Source organism: Lates calcarifer, linkage group LG9 (genome assembly GCF_001640805.2).
Source record: "Lates calcarifer isolate ASB-BC8 linkage group LG9, TLL_Latcal_v3, whole genome shotgun sequence".
NCBI lineage: Eukaryota > Metazoa > Chordata > Actinopteri > Centropomidae > Lates > Lates calcarifer.
The window spans coordinates 19,960,141-19,981,837 of record NC_066841.1 but is presented as its reverse complement, the minus strand read 5'-3'; the positions used below and the strand labels follow the sequence as shown (position 1 = coordinate 19,981,837).

Genomic DNA, 21,697 nt, shown 5'->3' with positions numbered 1-21,697 from the left:
AAACACAGACACAGAGACTAGCTGGTGAACACAGTGGAGCATTTAGCAGCTGAGGAGCTGGTGAAGACCAAGATAGAGCTAAAAGATTCATTAGGTGACAAGAGACATGACTGAGTGGATTCATTGCTCAGCTGGCTGTGCAAGTAGGCAGCTACTTGCTCACGTTAGCCACAACTTTATAAGGTGATAAAATGTCAGGGCTGTGAGTCTGTCAGACTGCTGTGAAGCTCCTCTGCCCTTTAGAAGGTTAGAAAAAATCTCTCAATTTTAAGAAACAGAGCAGCTCTCAACTTTGACAGGATTTTAATGTTAGTCTAAATTTATAACAGATTGGTGAGTTTTCCTTGTTTGTATGAGATCATGAAAATGTTACATGTATCAGATGATTCTAGAATAATCTTCATCAGCAGATGGGCGAATGAAGTGAATATTTGATGATGTCTGAAGCGTCAGATGTCCTCTATCAGGTCCTCAGTCAGGACTTCTGTGCCAGGAGCGTGCTCAGTTTGATCTTCCCATCCATAGAGGCAGTCAGGCAGGTGCCACAGTCCACTGCTGAGCACCAATCAACTGTCACTACCGGTGCTTTGTGACCGCTCAGCGACAGCACACTCTCTAAAGCCTGCTCCCCATTGCTCAGCTGAAACACAGAGACACGGGAAAGATGGAAAGCAGGATAGTTTAGCAAATCAAAATACAAAACATGTATGTATTTATATGTATAAATATGTATTTTGATTCAGCAAGAAGAAACACCGTCATCTTAGGTGTTAAATAAAAATAAATACATAATTTAAAATACTTGAAGAATAATAATTAAATAAATATGAAGAGATATAACAATTTTACAAATGGAAAAGTTGATTTAACAAGTAAAAACTTAACTATTACTTACTATTAGATTTAAAAAATATATATAAAAAATATTAAACTTAAAAAGCTAATTACTATTAATATGATATTAAAATGTATGGATGTATGGATGAGAAAATGATTGTTAATGATGAAGGTTAGGATCAAGGTTATTTACTCTGTATATGAGTCCTCCGGAGTTGGAACAGGTCAGGACATGTTGTCCTTCAGAGTCAAAGGCAAAGAGTCGACCTCGAGGAACCTGAACCTGAACAAGAGTTCATTCACAAATTTAGACATCAGTGAGTCATTACATTCATTTTGTTTGATCTATGTCAGTCTTTTACCTAATTTAACATCAGCAGGATTTACTAAGTCAGGTTTAGTCCTGTTCACTTATAATGTTTGAAAACTTTGTCATCCTGTCTCTCTAGTGCTGTAGAGGTCTAGCAAAGGGTTCACATCAAATGCCACAATATGTTTCAATAAAACAAAATAATGCTGAGGCAGTCTTTGAAGTGAACCAGTTATTTCCATGGTAACACTGCATACCTGTTTGTATCCGCTGTAACCTGATAGGACAAAGGGCCCGGTGGCGTCCTGAGGTAAAACCTGCTCCGACTGTTTCACCCCACACCGATGGATGTTCCACTGGATGAACTGAACACACACACACACGTTATAATTATATAGTATAGTATTATATAGTATATATAATATAGTGTGAGGTCACTCACTGACATAATACCTTACCCTACTTAACTTAACCACCTCAAATAAATGCCTAACCCAAACCTTTACCCTAAACCTAATTCTAACCTGAACATTAAAAGATAACTGGCAGTGTTTTAAAATTTGGGCCTTATTTTCCCATATTTTTCAGAGTAAATGGTCAATAGGGAAAAAAAATCTTTGTAATCAGTGCAGTGTAGAGCAAGAACAGTGTACCTGGCAACTGCAAACATCTGCCACAAGGCAATTCAATGGGTAACTGTCCATGTCAAAGTACATCCACTTAAGTACTTGATTGTTATTTTCCACTTTCAAGAGCCTCCTCCACTAGCCAGCCCTCTTTAGGCTGATGAACTGCATCCTTCTTTACTAACAAGATAACAGCCATTAGTGGCCAGTTTACAGAAGAACCTAACTCAAATACATTTCCTTATGGCAGTGTCACTTATGGCATTTCTCCCTGTGGAAGATATCTCCAAACTTATTCTTTCAAGTTGTCCCACCAGTTGCTCTGATCCTATTCTATCCTAACCTACTTCAAGCTCTTTCCAGCCATCAAATCACGCCTGTTTCCACTTAACATGATAAATGATTTTCTGGTTTTGGGTACAATCCCCATAAAGTTTAAACGAACCAAAGTTACCCCGCTGTTGAGAAAGCCAACCCCAAATCCATCTCAATTTGAAAGCCATCGACCGATCTCACTACAGTCCTTTCTATTGAAAGTTCTTGAGTATGAGGTTTTCAGCAAGTCTCAGACCTCTGCTCTCTGTAATAATCTACTTCAGGGGTGTCAAACTCAAATACACAGTGGGCCGAAATTAAAAAATTGCTACAAGTCAACGGCCGGATGGGTTCAACGTTTATTGAAAACTTATTTAAACAACCTTTTGCACATATTGTACCTGGAACTAAGAGGGCCTATAGATTATTGCCTATAAAACAACATTAATTATGAAATAAATAAAATAAAAACAATAACTAATAAATAAAAATAAAAGAAATAAAACCAGTTTCATTGATTCCTTATGGCTCTATCTGCAGTTTTTTCAGAGTAATTTCAAGTGAAAACATTTTCTACAGTGAACATAGCTTGCTGTGAAACCAGACTTCTTTTTAACTCTTCTACCTTCTGTAGCCTTTGTGTCACGTCCAGATGCTTGTATCTGTCGTGGTGCTTCGTTTCATAGTGTCTTCTTATGTTGTATTCCTTCATTATAGCTACACTGTCTCCGCACAGAAGACACACAGCTTTGCCCTTTACATCCGCGAACATATACTGTGCCTCCCACCTGTCTTGAAAACCCCTGTTTTCAAAGTCCACTTTTCGTTGAGCCATTTTTTGGGGAGATAGTTGAAAGTTGACACAAGCGGTGTGTAATACCGTAAGACTGCTGATGAGTGAGTGGGGCTCGCTTTCCCAGCCTGTGATTGACGTGCCGATGCACGGGCAGTGCATTGTGGGCCAAAGATAATTCAAAGATAATTCATTAACAGGCCAAATGTGGCCCGTGGGCCTTGAGTTTGACACATGTGATCTACTTCATCTAAACCAGTCTGGTTTCAAAAGCGGTCATTCCACTGCTCAGCTGTCAGTGATAAGCCTTTTATACAGCCTGGTTGTGTAACTCAATCTTAACACACACATTATGGATTCTGAATACGTAGTGGCCCACCACTTCCTAAGCATGCAAATGAAAGAGTCATTTCCATCAGATGGGGTGGACAATTAAACAAGCGATCAACCAGCTTCAGAAGAATGTCTCTAGAATGCTTCATCAGTGCAAGACCAGTTCAATTCAGATGTTGACACTGGCATTCATTTGAGAAAAATGTCACAAAAAAGTTCAGGGATGAGTAGAGGGACAGCTTTTTAACAAGATTTCACTTGGCCTAACAACGCTGCCTGCTGCTCTGCTAATGCTGAGAGCCTATTGGCGGTTTCATTTTTAAACTCACTGCTAGGCATGTACTATACAGCACAGTACTTTGGCTTCATGTGCAAATAAATAAATGTAAATGTAACACACATTCACTTCACTGCAACATTTAAATATGCTTTTAAAGGTAAAGTTTTAAAAGGCATTTTGGGGTTTACACAAAATGAACACACACCTTGCCATCCTCTCCAATGCTGAAGACGGTGTTCTCATCGTAGCTGAACTCCACACTGTAAACTTCACCATCGTGAGCTCTCCAGCTCATAGCGCTCTCGTAGCGCTGCATATCTACATCAGAGACAGGCAGAGAATTCAGTGGACTGTGTTGATTGTTTAATGTGTAAATGTTCAAGAAATTGCCCCCCAATCACAACTAGACTAATGTTTACACAGATAACATACATTTTCTATGACTGCACACTTGTTTGTTTGCATTAGTTTGCATTAGCAGGGAGATCTGCTGCTTCTTTTCCCCCCTAAGCCATTACAACAAATGACAGAACTGTGTCACATCAGTTATGTTATGTTATGTGTGAAATAAAAAGCAAAATGAGTCAGGTAGATCATGATATGCCTCTGCTATGTGCAACTTATCAACAGTTTGTCACTCATATTTTATTGTCCAGGCATACTGTTGGCAGTCTGGGGGAAGAATAAATAAAATAGACAACAGATGAAATGAATCATCAGTTGTGTCTCTGCTAAAAACTGACCAAACAGTCTGATGACTCCATCAGCGGCTCCAGTCACCAGCAGGTTTCCGTTGTGGTTGAAGGCAGTGCAATTAATGGCAACTGGCTCAGGTTCTAAAGAGAACTGGAGCTGAGAGACAGATTGAACAGACATTATAATACAGCCACGGGAACTATATACACTAGAGCTAATGCTAAACATGCTAACCCTGAGACTACAATAAACATCAAAAGATTATAGTTACATTAAGTGTACATGTTAACATTATGATTAGCATGAATGATCTATCATTTTTGTGCGATATACATTAGCATGGCAAATCTTAGCATTTTAACATGATAAAATACTAACATGATAGGGTGTCTTTTCACTCCTTCTTTAGCAGGTTTAGTTCTAAAGGTTTGATATCCTGATGATCTGTAATCACTTTGATGATCCATTAACTTCCATCACCTGGACATTTCAATTTGTCCAGTACATTTATTATTACTTGCAAAACTAATAACATTCCCATCAGTCTCAGCTACACTTTGTTTAATGCTAATAAGCAAATGGAGGATAGTAGAATTCCACCTGACAGACATCAGCCAATGGATAGGGCATCTCCACTTTCTCCCACTGTCCCTCTCAAGTTTATGGTACTTCAACATAGAAGTGTGTCAGGCCTATGAGACAGGCGACTGAAGGCCACCAAAAATGTTTCAAAAAACACACTGCTTATAGTTTGGCCTTTGGTCTTTTGGTCTTCTGGAATTTAGGAATTATTATTAATTTGTAAGACAAATTTAAATTTGAGAATTATTTTTCTTATCTTGACGTTAATATATTTTTGTCGTAGAGCACTGTTGTTGTTTCTAGTTTGTATTGAGTGATCATTTAATTTCCATAACTATTTTATGACCAGTGGATCTTTGGAGTACTCTTAACTCTGCATCAGTGTTCTGATGCACTACCTCATTAGCTAAATAACTGTTGCTGAACTAGCTGATTAGTTACCTGCTGTTTGACAGTCTTGGTGTCCCAAAGCAGCAACTGTCCAGACACTGGTATAGGAAGTCGAGGAACAGAATCGATATTTCCAGATCGACTGAGCGCTGCCGCCGAACATACAAATGATGAGCCACTAGGACTGCAGGCTAAGGACAAGATACTGAGAGACAGAGAAGTGTCATATTATTATCAGAATCATAGCAATATTATCATCAGCTAGCACCACCATTCAAACCTCAAAGTTTTGTATTTGTTCAAACTGTGGTTTATGAACAAATATCTTCAAAACTAATGACATCTCCATCAGGCTCAACTCTGCTTTCTGTTTATTACAAATTAAGCTAATGATCTAAATCAAAAGGGTTAACATGGTAAACATTACACCTGAGACTTGCATTTCAGTATTGTTAGTATGTATGTTAGCATGCTACAATTAGAATTTATGTTAGCATGCTGACATTTGACACAAATACAGAATGATAATTAGTTAACTTTAGAGATGATGATGGAGGTGCATTTTTTGACAGAGCCAGGCTAGCTGTTTCTCTCTGCCTCCAGTCTTTATGCTAAGCTAGGCTAACCAGGTTCTGACCCCAGCAGTGTGCTCATGGCACATTTGCGTGGCATATAGTTTGAATGTAGATTAAAGTGTCATTACAAGCAGCTGAATGGGAAAAAGTGATCGTGTCAGCCTCCAACTTGTAATTCTGAGGCAGAAATATCAGGAATTTCTGACACCAACAATATCTTTCACTTGGTGAAAAGAATTTTGTCAACAAACTGTTGGCAGAATGACTGCAAATGCACCACCAATGGTAATTACATAGAATAAAATCCAATATTAACACTAGTACAATCCATTCAGGATCATTTTATAAGAGCTACATGCTGTTTGTATCTGGTTTTACCTATCACAAATACGCAACACCACAAAACTAGCTAATTTAGGCTGTTTATCTGGTGTGTGACAACAAAGTTATCTCTAGTGCTAACCACCCTGGAGAAATCAAATAAGAGTATTTCCCAAAATGGTTACCTGTTCTTATTAGGTCATGTGTGTGTGGTTTTTTTTTTCCGTGTATTATCAGCTGTAGACATTCACTTTATAGCACTACATGCAGTAGTTATTTTATACAGTACCGTGGATGAGTTTCATCAATGTTCATCTCATAAAGATTCTTCTTGGCGTCTGTATCGTACAGCCGCACTGTGCCAACACCGCTGCCTAGTAACAACTGACCAGACACACATATAGACACATATACACACATTTGTTTTTGTCACTCAGGGGGACATTTCATTGACATACATTCATTCCCTGGAGACTTATGCTAGCCCTCGCTATAACCTATAACCCAAATCTTATGTTGTGCTGTGTTGAATCTGTGTTTTGTGTTGGATTTCCATGTTTACAGTTATACACACTAAAATACGCAACATTTGGACAGGCATGTCATCCAAACTTTGCTTCATAACAGAATAGAGCCAATAAAATAATTTTATTCCATTAATTGTAGAATGTCTCACAGAATCTGCCTGTTAATGTTCATTTTAGTAATCAGGTTATTCACAGGTTATTGTCTGAGTTCAGCATTTTACTGCTGACTGAATGTAATCATGTTAATACTGTTGCCTTTACTGGGTTAAAGTATTAATAGAAACCCCATTATTACTGTTAATGTCTCTGTGCTCAGTTAATGAGCACTCTGTGTCTTTTGTTCCTACCAGTCTGTCAGGTTTGGTGGCCCACTCCAGAGACAGTAGAGGAGACTTGGACATGATGGTGGCTTTAGTCTGTATGATTGGGTTGAATGACCACACCTAGGGAGGAGGAGGAGGAGGAAGAGGACTTTATTATGCATTTCAAATAATTACTCATGTAATTGTAGTGATATATATATTTTTTTCTGTGTTAACATAACCCCATCATAAAATGAACAGATTTACCTTGATGACTCCATCTACATCCAAACTAGCAACTCTGCGACCAGAGCAGTCAACCCTGGAAAACAGAAGGACAGATGGATGGATGAAAAGAGGAAAGGGTTTTGTCCAAGCAGGCTCATAGTTGTTTGAGATATTGTGAGAAGGAAGGGGTGAGGCCCAGTTCGACCACTTAAACTGAACTGGGGGTGGTGCTAAAAGCAGACCTGCAGTGCATGATGGAGGAGTGGTGTTCTCCGTATTCCTCCTGGCTGAGTTTGATGAAAGGCTGTTCTGCTGACAGACCCTGCCCCTCTGTGCCACCTCCACAGCTCCTGCTGTTCAACGAGGAGGAGTCAGTTGGTTCATTGGAGGTCTCGGCAGGAGGCTCTACCTCCCCTGTCTCCCCTCTCTTCTCTGGCGTCTGAGAACAACACATGAAAGGAGGCAATTAGTGTAAACGAAGTCAGCAACCAGTCATAGTAGCATTTACAGTAGCATTTACATTTTTGCGGAACATGTGAATCAGCTATGGCGTAGCATATGGTGTAACCTTGGAGCACTATGTACAGCAAAACCCCCAAACACAAGTATAAATCCAGCTTCAGCAAACATTCGTAGGAGTGGCATTGATCTTCTCATCTAACTTGGCAAGAAAACAAATAACTTAACAAATAGCTAAACGTCACCAAAATCATTCTTCAGGTACCTGTGGTGGTGGTTTAGAGAAAAGCTCCTTCCTTTCTTTCTCATGTTCCTGGATTCTCTTGTGTCTGGGATGTGTTGGCTGGTTTGTTGCCTGGTTTGTTGACTGTTGGGACTGCAAGCTTGCAGGTTCACTACTTGATGTCTGGCTGGCAACTGTTTTTATGTCCTTTGTTTGGACCGTCTCTTTTGACCTTGTGGGCTAGAAAAGACAAATTAATTTTAGATTTAAATAAATGATCTCAGGTCAGAATTCTAGCAGCCACTCACAGTGGTGTGGACACTCACAACAGGAGATTACAAACATAAATGTAGAAAAAAACAACAGAAACATCAGTATTGCGCCCAGTCAGACCAGCCAGTGGGATATAGCCAGTTGAGTACTTGCACAGTACTTGCACAGATTAAGGGGTTTTCAACATTGGTTTTCTCTTTGTGATTTCCTTAAAATGGATGGATGGTAGCTCTCAAAATCTCCCTTTACATCAGAATAAGGTAAATTATCTCCTTAGAGCTGAACTTGTGTAAAATCTTTCTAGACTATTTAATTGTAGAGAGAAGTTGGGGATTTTCCCGTTCACTTCAATACAGTGTTTTCTTGGAGCAGTATGTAGTGAACTGCAGCTAAAAACACTAGCACTCTGAAAACTAGTTTGTCAAACTTCCCATCAAGTGGTTTTGATATTTGAGAATTTAGAAGCTGGTGTGGTCCACTTTCAGAGAAGTTCAGTTTACGGTTATGCTGAGCTTTTACTTCCCCAACTTTCTTTCACCTGACTGCTTGGTGGGTCCTTCCTGTTCACTGCTACCTGGCTTGGTGAAGACCCAGTGGTGACTTGAGGTGGTTTCCCTGGAGTGCGTCGGCCCTGTGGTAGGAATGTAGAGAAGAAGTTTCTAGAGGGAGTGGTCACGGTGCTGACTGCTCGTTGGCTTGACACCAAGTCTCTAAGAGGGTGGAAGAAGACAACAAGAGTGAAAATGTATAACATTAAAATTATTGAGTGAGTACAAACAAATCCAAACTATAATGAAGACAAGATTTAGAAACATGCAGAGACTGACTGGTCAGAGCTGGAAAAACTTTGTCCCAGTTCTACCAATGAGCACCTCCCCTCATTTTGATTTGGAGTAACCTTCCAAAAGCAGAGCACTACAAATCAGCATAGTGAAGTAACTCCACTGTAGAACAAGGACCCAACAGCAGTACAGAAATTCAAACTGAGCCATAAATCAGCTGTTGTGCATTTGCCTTGTTATTAGCAAGATTACCATCCAAATCTAGCACAAATTCTAATTCCTATTCCATCCACTTCAGTGAATATTATGAGTTGTTTCAACAAAATAAACATCTGGTGGTGCTATCTCCAACAAGTTATTGTTAAACCATTGTAGAAGAAAAAAGCACTATCAGATTAGTAATTAGAGAAGCGCCAGTCAAACCTCAGATGGTGTAAAACCATGTAGTAATTGGAGTAACTTTATGATCTTGTCATTGATTTGATTTTTAAGTCTACTATTTCTGCTATTTTTTGTCTCCTCAGTGGTGTTGAAGCTTTAGTGGATGTTCGAGGCTTCATGTACAGTAAGTCATTAGTTTGCTTAGTCTGTTTCCATTTGCTTTCATCAATGCATTTTCTTCTCCAAACCTTTTTGTGATATTTCAAATATTTTGTTTTTTATGCACAAAATGAAAATATGCATAAAAACAGGTGGGTGAAACAACTACTCATGTTATCTTTCTCCTTTTGTACTCACAGTCATGACAGAGAGACCGCTAGCAGTGCTAGTTACTACTACTGTAGCTGGCATGTTAGCACACTAGCCAGCTGGAAATATGCTAGTGCTGGTCAGTCACAGGAACAACCTCAACAGCATCAAAGTTACAAAATTTGAACTGGAATGCAAAAGATTTGCACAGATGTGCTGCACTGCCATGGGCTTATTCACTATTTGCTTTTTTAAATGCTGGTGCCACTGAGTCTTAAATGTTTCCTTGTAGAGGAAATAGGAAGTGAAAAGAAAATTTAACGTTTACGATTTGTTGGTGGCCTTAAGGGTTTAAGGAGCCAACTAGGAACTGACAATGTTCCTGCTTGAAGTTCAGCTGGGGAGCTTTGTTGCATGTCAATCCCTATCTGTCTTTGTTTTGTTTTTGGTTTTGCTCAGTAGCAGTAGATTTTAAAATGTATTTTTTAAACGTGAAATTTGTAATGCTTCTGCTGTAGGTGACCACGTGCAGTTGTCAGAACCTGTGATACAGCAAGGTGAAAGTAATCTTCCATGGCAGGACCGACAGATAATATGTCACTTACCTCAGTGACGTATATTAGATTTGATGTTAGCCAAACAACTCTTCATCTCATTAGCTCACAGCAGCTCATTCTTTTTATATATTTCAACCTCATCTGCTGACAGAAAACTGCTTACAGGACCATATCTTCTTAGACTTATTTTAATTTATAAAGGAATTAGGGGTTGCTGATGCAACAACAGAAAGAGTAATGTCTGCAGTAACAACAACTTCAACTTCTGTTTTGTTATGTATAGAAGATTACCACTGAATGTATGTGAATTTTAGTCTTAGGCAATTTTCATGTTGCTACATAATCAGGTCAATATTTGTGGTTAAGGGTAAAATGTCCCAACAACTCTTGGATGGATATGCAAAATTTCTATTTGTCCAATACTTTGGTTTATCTATCAAAATAGCACTTTTAACAAGTTCACAATTCACAAATAGGACCTTATATTGTTGTTTCTTCTTCTTGTCTATTTTAGCAGACACTGGTGTACAATTTAATGTCTTACAATTCCTGCCATATACCAACCTGATACCATGCTTTATGTTGTTGAAAACCCATGGAAATCTGTCTTTTTACACGTGTTACATATGTGTAAAATATTTGTAGATCAAAAATGTTTTGGTTGCTGCTTCACATGAAAAAACTTGGGTTTCTGATATTTCTTCTGAGAAACAAGATTAAGAAAGATTGTGATTGAGATTGAAGATTGTGTAAGATTGTGATTTTTCAGTTTATTCTGAAGGCCGGTTAAATTTGTCTAAAGCCTTGAAGAACTGTCTGCACATGTAACAACTACAGGTCATTACTTTCAAGCATTGTATTAATTTAAATGCTATGCTGATGACACCAAACTCTATATGTGTATTAATCCTGACAGGAATGTAAACAACTGCCATGTTAATTTTCAATGCTGGTATCTTTGTCCTCTCTAATATATTATCCCGTGCTTCAGAATTTTTACTCAACACTCAAAGTGATCAAAGAGCATCAGACCTCCATGACTTCAGAGATGCACAAACTAAACTCCAAAATCACTTTCGTCTACAGTAAAACTATGACCGCCATACGTTCTGCCTCCCACCATGGCTCACACAAACTGCCCAAACAGCACAGCTGCTCTCTCATTGAAAATAATGGCCTTACTTTTCACAATGTCTAATTTGCATTTCTGGGATAAATATAAAAGCTGTAACACTATACTATCTGTCTCTGGTAGATAATATCAGCAAGGTCATCCATCTACTGCAATGTTATTTTAAAACCAGACAGTGCAGAAGGTTTAAAATACCTAAAAGAAAACAAAGGAACAAAGTAAAACACAACACACATTGTTGTATTTGCATTTCCTTTTGATGTGCGCATTTACCACGTCAAAATTGAATGAAAATATTTGTTCAAAGGACATATATTTGGCTTTTTGTTTTTAATAACTGAATGAATTGTTATTCATTGAGAAATGAATTTTACATGCCACATTAAAATAAAATCACAACACCAAAAACAAATTCATTCAGTTATTGAAGATGACAAAAAGCTGAATAGCTGTCAGTTTTAAAATGTTTTCATTTAATTATGACACAGTAAATTAACATATATAAAAGGAAATATACAGTATATTACAATGGGTATTGTGTTTCACTTTTTTCCCTTGTTTCCATTTAGTCATTTTAAATCTTCCATAAGAAAGCATACAACTGGCTCCCGCCAAGTGGAAAAGCTGCAACACTTTTACCTAAGCTGCTTTTAGCCTTACTACAATGGTTACCATTTGTTCTATTTGAATTTACATTGCAGAGTTTCTCTCCCCTCATCAACCTCTGGCCAACCTAAGGTCCTCAGACAAGAACCTGCTTGTTTCCTTGAACACAACAGATTTAAGAATAGAAACTACATTTGAAATTAGAGGGTACTGTGGCTTAGCTGTCAGCACTCCTCACCTCCAGGAAGACCTGCCTAAATAGCTTGGGCTTTCCAACTCACTGTGTTCCTTCAAACGCTTCATAATTTTTATCTAATACTACTAATTTTCATGTTTTATGCTCAATATCTCATGTTTTAAAATGTATTGTGCTATCAATATTAGAGTGTTCTGTATTTGACAGCCCACTCTACATCTCTCTGTCAGCATGTGAAAACCCTAAGTAAATTTAAAAAATGGACCGTACTGACAAAAAACAACAATTCATCAGGTGAATTGTTTATTTGGCAACATCAACTGCATCACAGCACACAGTGTAAAACAACATAAATATTGTATCATTAACAATAAAATAGTTAAAAGCCTTTTAAATATATATTTTATATGAACGAACACATAATAAACGAGCAGTTTTGTCTGCTTTAAAGTGCCTGAAAAGTCTTCTAAAAGTGCCTCTAGGATGAAGAGGTTTTCGAATGACAGCCTGTTACAACTTCACACATCTTTAAAAAAAAAAATTAAAAATTCCTCAAATTCTGCCCCACTCTCACCATCATGCTTTCTTGTCATGATGCTGCTGTTTCTACGGAACAAGATAAACGCCAAAAACAAAAACAGTAATTACCTTAATTTAACAATGAATTCTTATTTCAGTTTTACACATCTGACCTCTCTGGCTTTACCCCTGATTTCCTAACTTTATTCTCTAATTTTCTACTTTGTTCTCAAAATTCAGAGAGAACTCAAATGATATTTGTAACTTCTCATTAGCTTTAGCTAAGAACTTTACCACTCTTCACTCAGCAGGAGCTCAGCCATGTTAAGGTCTAAAATTCAGGTAACAAAGAGTTCTATTCCATGCGGTCAACATTAAGTTTTTGAAATAAAACAGTCAGTCAGGAGTGAGGTAAAACTGAAAAACAACAGCTAAAATGCCAACGCCAGGAACCTGTGTGTCCTGTTATTGATGGTAAAAAAAAAAAAATGTTTTTTTTAAACATCAGGATGAAAAGCATTAAACTGCAATAGATAGAAATAAATTGAAAGATAATTTAGGTAGAAGATTTAAGATGGCTGCCTTCTGCATACAATACATCATACACTTTCTGGAGGGTTTTATATGTAAGTACTTAAACTGATAGAAAATCAGAACTTAATTTATATCTAATAAGCTTTGTTTTGCACTGTTCTTATCCAGAGATTCTAATATATCAGAAAAATAATACTTCCATTTCATTTGAAGCATGGCAGCCATCTTGGATGCACAGAGGGAGGACCAATTCTATGGAGTCAATGGGATCAGGCATGTTACAAACATACCAACTCCTGGTCCAATAAATAGGTTTGGCATCTTGTCGACTGTCTTTTAAATCAAGACTCAACACACTGAACATTTAAAAAACTGACAGAATGGCAGCCACCTTAGTTGTAGTCAGTCATCAGTAAATACAGTGATGTTAGTGTCTCACAGCTCAGTGTCTCCAAGACGGTCCATGTTCTGGACATACGCCGGCAGTTTGTGGTGGACCATTTCGTCTCCTTCCCTCTGGTCCCGACTTTCGGTCTGCAGGGCGAACAGCTGGAAGAGATACGACACAACAGACAGGTCAGATTTAACATTATGCATCTACCCCATCATCATCTAACTAACAAGGGCTGCACGATTCTAGAAAAAATGAGAATCATGATTTTATTTGCTGAGAAGTGAAATCACGATTCTCTCTCACGATTTTTTTCCAACATGTTTTTTGCACCAATTTACCCGATACACAAGGAAGCGGAAAAAAATGTGTATGTGGTAATTGATTGAGTCTGTAATTTCCTTATGTCTATGGGAGCTAGTCAGGTATGGTAACTGTGTAAGGTTCTAAGGCTGCCCCCGAAATGTCGACTATTTGATACATTAGTCAGGAGTACCCTGATGAGGACTGAATATCGTTCAAAAATTTTCCAATACCAGTACCGATTCCTTGACTTCGGTTTGGTTCCTGAATGATACTTTTTTCAATACTAATTTCATAAAATCAATTCTAACAAAGAAAATTACATTACATATTATGGTACAAATCTTGAGTTTTATTTTTCAGCTTTGGCATTTTTCCATTCAAAGCAGTTTTCTAACATAAAAGATATACAACAAATATTTTTCAGTGTTGCAAACAAGTGACAAGTCAGTGTCTAATGCTCACTGCTGCATACTAAGGACCTTTAAATCTTCGTGCAGTTGAACAGGGAGCAACTTTCTGCTCATAAATTGTTTCCATACAAGTTCAAATGCTTGATCAAATTGGTCGGGTTGCCTTAGCAACGATGTCCTTTTTGCAAATATTGCATAGTGCACTATTGGCATCAATCTTGCTAAAATGGAGCCACACTTTTGATCTCAGTGGCATTTTTTTAACCGCTTCGAGACACACACACACACACACACACACACACACACACACACACACACACACACACACACTGTAGTTCACAACACAGATTCACGTGAACCGCGTCTGTGGGCGTAACCACGTAAGTATATTTCCTGCATGCCTCTACCGCGTGTAACGTTACAGCCAATCACCGGCAGTATTATCAGATCTCGTGTTTAACTCCTTGGTACCGAAACACAACGCATCTTTCAATACCGGGTGGTATTGAATTGGTGGTAATTGTGGTATTTCGGTCGGTGCCATAAAAGAACAGAAATTCGGTACCGAGGCTTAACCCTGATCTGACTCACAGAATGTCAGTGGACGTTACTCTTTTTTTTTAGCTGCCTCAGAATTCACACACAGCACTGCAGGAGCAACGGTGTGACAGGCTGTAAACTTTACAACCACATCTTGTCTTAAAATAACCAAAGCACAAAACTAAATTTAGAGTTACTTATTGAAAATGGAGCGCGATACAGGCAGTGCTCTGATTCTCTCCGCTCCAGTGTCAGGTGAGTTCTACCTGCCTGCTGACAGCTGCATGCCCGCCGCGAGAATCCGCACATCAAAAGCGGAAACTACCGGTGGTAAGACGAGTTAAAACCGGCTGACAGAGTCTGTCTGCGGTGTTTTCGCTTCATACATTTTGTAGCGGCGGCCCGCCACGGGAATATTACTGCCGCTGCTGAAATATTATGAAGTTGCAGTATACCCGGTTGAGCCAAGGGGGAGAGAGAGAAAGAATTGAAAAAGGGAAAATGGTAGAATTAACAAGCGGCGGAGTTTTTCTGGCCTCACACTGTCATTAGCCGCTGCCACTCACTCGTTCTCGCCGGGTTTATTTGAGTTTCTGCTGCTCTGAATCACATGGTATAATGGCACATTGTCATTGGCTGAGGGAAATAGCTGCGTTTGTTTTGATGCAGCGGGTGTCCCTGATGAAAATGAAGCAGAATCGTTGTCATTTAGAAATGAGATCGCATAGAACTCTGAATCGAGATCGCGATTTTAATATAATTAATCGTGCAGCCCTAGTACAAACTCAATAAAATTATTTAACCTCGGGACTGGACTGTTCTTAAAAATCTGTCAAAACATTCGTTAAATGTCACTATGGGCTAGTTACATCGTGTTGAATCTCATGAAGCTCACAAATACTGGGACTTTTCATTAATTTACAAAACTTACATATACTGTATAATAAACAATGTGAGGTTTTTTTTAAACCAAATTATAGAGAATTTTAAAATAAATGATCAGACATTTTTAGACCAATATATATGACTTTTCCCAACATAACTTTTTTAACCATATGATGTGACTTTAGGGAAATTTGAATTTACTTTTTGAATTATATGTTCTATTAAAAATGTATTTAAATATTTCCTATAGAACTGGAAACACTGTTTGGAGTTTATTTTATGGTTTTCTTCTCACCAGCTGCCGGAGCTGTTCGTTCTCCTCTGTCAGGCTGGTTGTCCTCTGGACTTCAGCATCAAAACTCAGCAGGACAGGCTGGGGTGGAAAACAGTTAAGGACTGGAAAGCAGGAAATCCAGAGTTTAAATTACACACAGACACAGTGGATCAGCATCCCATCCTCTAGAGGCTCAGACATAAATGACAACATCTTCACTATTACATCTAATCTACAGTAAAACTAGATCAATTGTGATCTTTTTTTGTAACTTCACAGCTGAAGGATATGCATACACTGGAAAAGAACCGACAGGAAGTTGTGCAGAGAAACCAGGAAGGTGTCGGCCCACTGCCGGGAGAAATACGGTGAAAAGGCGGGGTTCTGCTCAGGGGCAGGGATGAATGGTAGGATGAACCAATCGCGCCACTCAGCCTGACCCTGCAGCTCCAACGCCTGTTTCTGGAAAAACTCCTGAGTCTTCTCCAGGTTTCCTTTCTAGAATGAACGAATGGACGAGTTGTTGGAGATGTTTAACTGTTGTTCTAGTTCAGAAATATACTTTGTGATTTGGTTAATTTCTCAGCAGAATTTTACCTGGATGGTGTTGATGACGTAGTATCTGTACAGGCTGGTTCTCAGTTTGTTGACGGTGGATCTGTAAACATCCTCCAGTCTGCAGAACAGACGTCTGTCCAGGTAAAGCCAGTACTCCTTCAGACCAAACAGGTCGAAGCTCTGAATGAACAGCTGCAGCTGATCGATGATCTTATCCACCTGCGGGAAAGATGATTTTAAAATCCAAAAATCATTCCTTCTGGAAAGAATCTCTCTCTCAAACATCCCATTCTTAGATTAGGAATAATAACCATTAAACAACTCTTTCAACCAAAACTATATTCATCCAAATTTCCATCAGTTGTACCCTGAAGCCTTTCTCCTTGTCGGCTTTGATCTCACTGTCCAGGTGTTTCAGAGTGCTGGTAAAGCCACGGTAGATCAGATACTCCCTCACATGTTCATCTGTCCTCTCCACCGCTGACCCCATGGTGACCTCTGACCCTGCAAGATACAATATAATACAGTGTTTTCTTGTTTATTTACAACCACTAAGAAAACCTGATCTGTTTGTCTGTCTTCTGCAGTTTGTCAGGTAAACTATTCTGACCATATACAGTCAGTGTCTGCCATGTGCTGTGATTGTTGGCTTGTGAAGCAAAACAACTTTAAGAGGAATCAGAAAAAAAACCCCACCTTGCATAAAACACAACAGCAGTCAAGCACAGGAGAACATATTATTCTCAAGAGAGATACAGTGGCTTCAGAAAGTATTTAGACCTCTTCATTTTTTGCACAATTTATTGTGTCATAGATTTATTTCTATATTGTCCATCAGTCTACACTTCAGTTTGGTGAATGCCAATTAAGGTCTAAACACATCTCAAGGATAATTAAAGCAAACAGGACACACCTGAGCACAATTTGGAGTGCCACAGCAAAGGGTCTGAATATTCTGCAAATGAGAAGTTTTAGGTGATTTTTAAGAAATTTGCCAACCCAGCATATACCATATATTCCATTTTGTTCTGCCTACTGTGCACCACCCTAAGTCTGTTTGTTTGCTCCCTCAAGCATTCGAGCTTCCAGGCTGTGTGCAGTCTGGCACAGCAAAAGGTCTGAATATTTCTGTAAACGAGATTTCATTTTTTGATTTTTGTAAGGATTTTACCGACAATTCTTTCACTTTGTCATTCTGGGTTGCGTGTAGACTGGTGGGCAAAAATGGCAAACAACACACGTAAGTGTGCAAAAGGTGAAGGGGTCTGAATACTTTCTGAGGCCACTGCACGTCTAGGGATCTCAAAGTACCGTACACTTTATGCACAGCAGAGTTAGAACAGCATTAACAGCTGTATATTGAAAGCTTTGCCTATATGAAACTGCTATATGTAAGTATGTATGTAAGTGTAAAACATAAAACAAACTTTTGTCTGCTAGAATCTCACAGTGAGATGTACTTATTCCAAAATGTCATAAAACGGGACACGTGTAAATAAGCCAACAGTTGCATTCACTCTACACTTTAACTAAACCCAAACTTTGGTAACGTCGCAGTCACATTTCCGCTGCTTGTGTTGAAATTGACCCAAAACTCACTACTACTATTACTACCACTACTACTACCACTACTACTACTACTGCAGAGATGTGGTGTGTAATGAATGTTTTTTATGCTTTGACAATGTTTAATCAGACTTGGTGGATTATATGCGGACAGTTAGCGGGCAGATCGTGTTTGTAAATCATATCTTAAATGTGTACGTACCTCGGCAGGTATCAGGATTATGTTGAGCGAGTTAATTTCCAGCGCACAAAAGCTTCAACTCAAGACGACGGAATGGACGTTATTTAGATCCAAGTAACCTCAGGAGCATAGAGCTGCTCCGCTATCATTTTCTGGATGCGGTAAAATGTAAAATATTTGCAGCAACAAAGAGGATTCCTCTTCCTGTTGTGTTTTCCTCCTGACAGTCATGTGACGAGTTCATGTGACGTCGACAGCTAGTAGCGACCACAGAGCGCCCTCTGACAGCCACCAGACAACAGCATTACAATCACTGGGAATTTAACCATCAACATTTCTAAGTTGTTACATCCTGACAAACTTTGTTCTTAAATTCAGGAGATCACTGATACAAATGCTAATTCTTATTTTTTTTTCCTCAAATTAACTTTTACAGGTATTCATTGAGGATTTCCAATGTAAAAGTCAAAACATATTTACCTGCTTTGTTGCATATGAGTAGTTTCTAATTTAACAGGTGATGGCAACCTCACAGTTTCATCACAACAACAACACATTACAACCTCAGACTGTTCAGAGGTTGAGAAGTCAAGACCTTTTGACTGTAAAATGTCTCAAAAGCTCCAGTTGTTATGGCACATTTTGATACTTTCATTAAATTGTGTCTTTTGCCTCCATTTACTTATTTTTTTTTACTTTCTACTTTCGACTTTTTGCCAGTGTATTGTTGGATGTCACTGTTCACTGACCACAAAAAACAAAACAAAACAAAAAAACAAAAAAAAAAACCGGAGTAGCTGCAGTAACTGGCTGCATCGTAAAACAGAAAGAAATGAAAACACACATTTACAGCACACAATATATAGATATACCATTTAGACAACTTACACATACTCCACATATGATCAATGAGTAAAATTCAGTAATTTCTAGAAAAAGAAATAGGAAAAGAAAAGATCTGGGATGTCACGGTTGCTATGGTATCTCTGAAAGTAGAGCTCAGCTGATCTGTGTGCAGTTACCGTAGCAACAGTAAACAAGAAGCTCAGAGGCAGAGGAGAGAAAATGTCAGCTCAGAGGCAAAGAAACAGCAGAGGAAGAGAAAAAGGAGGTTTTCTCAGAGGAGGAGGAAAACTTTGAGGAAGCACTGAGGGAGGCTGCCTCCACCGCTGCAGCCAGGAGAAGATCTGGACTGCCCAATCCACAAATCATCCGCAACATCCCGGAGGTGGTGGATGACTTCCTGAGGAACTTCCTCCGAAGAGCTGGCCTGAGTCGGACTCTGAACAGCTTTGAGGCCGAGTGGTACAGCTCAGCACAGAAACACCTGACAGAAACCCTGATGCCAGAGACGCCGACGACAGGTGTCTTCTTTCATCCCTGACGCTCTCACACACTCGCAGCTCCTCCAGAGCGAACTGGAGAGGGTCCGCGGAGAGACGGAGCGGCTCAGGCAGGAGCTGCTGGCGGCGGGGGAGAGCCTGGTCAGGACGCAGAGGGAGAGAGGTTTCCACCGGCTGCAGTACCGACAAGTTGCCGAGGATAAAAACAGGCTGATCGAGGACCTCAATCAGCTGAAGAGACACCTGGAGTCCTATGAACCAGCGCTGAGACAGCTGGACGACAAATATCAAGCAGCTCTGAGGCAGAGAATGCTCATCACTTTAGAAAAGGACAGAGTTCAAAACACCTCAGACGCAAGACTGAATCGAGAAAAAGTCGAGAAAGGCAGAGGCATCAAAAGGAGCGACAGCGCCGATAAATCATCAGCAAAAAGTCCCATAACCAGACAGTCCAGGGACTCTCAGTTCCCCATCTACAGCAGGCAGCTGAGCCCTCACCTGGCTCAGGCCAAATCTCAAAAATGGAAAAACCCCGGCTCCTTCAGCCTGTCCTGCTCCATCAGAGCACATAAGATGCCCATCAGCTGCATCAGTCTCCATCCGCGGAAACTGATCCTTGCCTCCGCCAGTGACGACCGCAGCTGGAGGCTGTGGGCGCTGCCAGCCAACGGAGAAAAGGTATGAGAAAGGTCTTAACGTGTGGACACATACCTGTGAGATGAGATGAGATGAGATGAGATGAGCAGGGAAAACACACGTGATAAAATCAGATCAGATATTTTAAGAGAAATAAAGAGATGAGACAAAGTCGAGTAAAGAGACATGAGATGAGAAAAGATGATTTATGTCGTGTCAAAATGAGAAAATACCAGTCACTGGATGAAATAAACTGTTAACATAACACAAGAAAATAATTAACATGAATTACACACCTGATGTAACAACCTGAGAAAAAGATGATCAAAACATGGCTTGGGATGAAATTAAAGAAGATTTTTAAAAATGTTTTTAGCAGAAAAAAAAATCTTATCTTCATGAGATAATAAATAAAATAAGATGTTATGGGACAAACAGGATGTAATTTATCTGTGTGTGATGAGACAAGATGAGATGAGATATGATTATGTAAGAGATTTTTTCTGAGATTAGCTGGGTGAACAATTAAAGTGAGAGTGGCCACTGAACTAAGTGGTTTTCATTAATATTTTTCTGACTGTGGACCAATGAATATCTAAACTCTTTGAAATTACTCCGTAAACCCTTTTAGCTTTTTGAAAATCATCCGTCCTTCATCATCAGCCTTCTGAGATCTTATTTTAATTCAGTTTATTTTTTGATTATTTTATTTGATAGATTTTATTTTTAGAGGATGCTTCCTGTGAATAACAAACTCAAAATGTTCTTTCATATGTTAATGTATTGACATATCTTTTCCAACCTACACTGCGTATGAAGTTTTCAACATGGACAAGAACAAAACACTGATATGTGCGTTATCAGTTCAAATAGATTGTGTTCAGAATTGTACCTTCGGATGAAGATCTGACCATGATTTAAGGCACATTTATGAATACATTCAGATAATTCCAAAGGGTTCGCTTCTTGCCACTGTAGCAATGAAGGAAAACGGGGATAAATTCCATCCCACAGTTAATAGATGTAAAAATAGAAGAGAGACAAAATTGTGAAAAGATGACAAACTATGAAATAATTTATAAGCCGATACAGGATGAAACAAAAAGAGTTCCAAAAACAAAATGAGTTACAATCACGTGTTGAGAAATTAGTGAGATGAGATGGTAATAAAGGAGACAAAATGTGGAATTCATGTAGATACTTTAATGACTTACATACACAGGCAAAGTGAGATGAAAGACAAAATGAGGTTAAGCAATATGACATGTGACATTCCAAAACAAAATAATGGACAATAAGGCAGTAAAGGACAGACTTATAAAATAGGAAAAAATATACAAATTAATAAAATTACATTTTGTTGACAGGTGATAGCTAATGAACTGTAATGTGATGTCATGTATTATGGGTTGCCAGGTTGGTCAGATGATGCTGACAGGGGAGGGTCACTCTGATTGGTTGTCTGGCTGCAGTTTTCACCCTGATGGATCAAAACTGGCAACTACCAGTGGAGACACGACA

The 21,697-nt window shown here is 39.0% G+C and overlaps 2 protein-coding genes across 4 annotated transcripts in view; one reads left to right on the top strand and one right to left on the bottom strand.

Moving 5' to 3' along the window:
- Window positions 1-286: 286 nt before the first annotated feature.
- wdr91 (WD repeat domain 91) lies at window positions 287-18,502 on the bottom strand. Of its 3 annotated transcripts, none has more exons than XM_051072619.1 (18): window positions 18,219-18,502; window positions 16,818-16,954; window positions 16,490-16,669; window positions 16,184-16,390; window positions 15,914-15,997; window positions 13,526-13,635; window positions 8,642-8,780; window positions 7,840-8,037; window positions 7,358-7,554; window positions 7,155-7,209; window positions 6,933-7,028; window positions 6,348-6,442; window positions 5,214-5,367; window positions 4,238-4,346; window positions 3,700-3,812; window positions 1,405-1,512; window positions 1,031-1,120; window positions 287-640 (listed from the first exon to the last, which is right to left on the bottom strand). In XM_051072619.1, exons 2-18 carry the CDS (start codon window positions 16,938-16,940, stop codon window positions 476-478), a joined length of 2,223 nt encoding a protein of 740 aa, XP_050928576.1. In that variant the 5' UTR covers window positions 16,941-16,954; window positions 18,219-18,502; the 3' UTR covers window positions 287-475. The 3 variants fall into 3 exon arrangements, with proteins under 3 accessions (XP_050928576.1, XP_050928577.1, XP_050928575.1); XM_051072620.1 differs by having other exon boundaries at window positions 8,645-8,780; XM_051072618.1 differs by having other exon boundaries at window positions 8,609-8,780; window positions 18,219-18,500.
- LOC108877687 (sperm-associated antigen 16 protein-like) overlaps window positions 18,354-21,697 on the top strand; it is a 4,566-nt gene continuing 1,222 nt past the window's right edge. The window contains 4 exon segments of the mRNA XM_018667795.2: window positions 18,354-18,358; window positions 19,242-19,557; window positions 19,559-20,218; window positions 21,593-21,697. Coding sequence (XP_018523311.2) covers window positions 18,354-18,358; window positions 19,242-19,557; window positions 19,559-20,218; window positions 21,593-21,697 — 1,086 coding nt within the window.

Excerpts from the sequence above, each read along its gene's own strand:
- wdr91 (XM_051072618.1), bottom strand. The coding sequence starts at position 16,940 with ATGGGGTCAGCGGTGGAGAGGACAGATGAACATGTGAGGGAGTATCTG. Across the intron at positions 5,368-6,347 it reads ATTGATGAAACTCATCCACG|TATCTTGTCCTTAGCCTGCA; the intron begins GTACTGTATAAA and ends TCTGTCTCTCAG. Across the intron at positions 641-1,030 it reads CCGGAGGACTCATATACAGA|CTGAGCAATGGGGAGCAGGC; the intron begins GTAAATAACCTT and ends TCTGTGTTTCAG.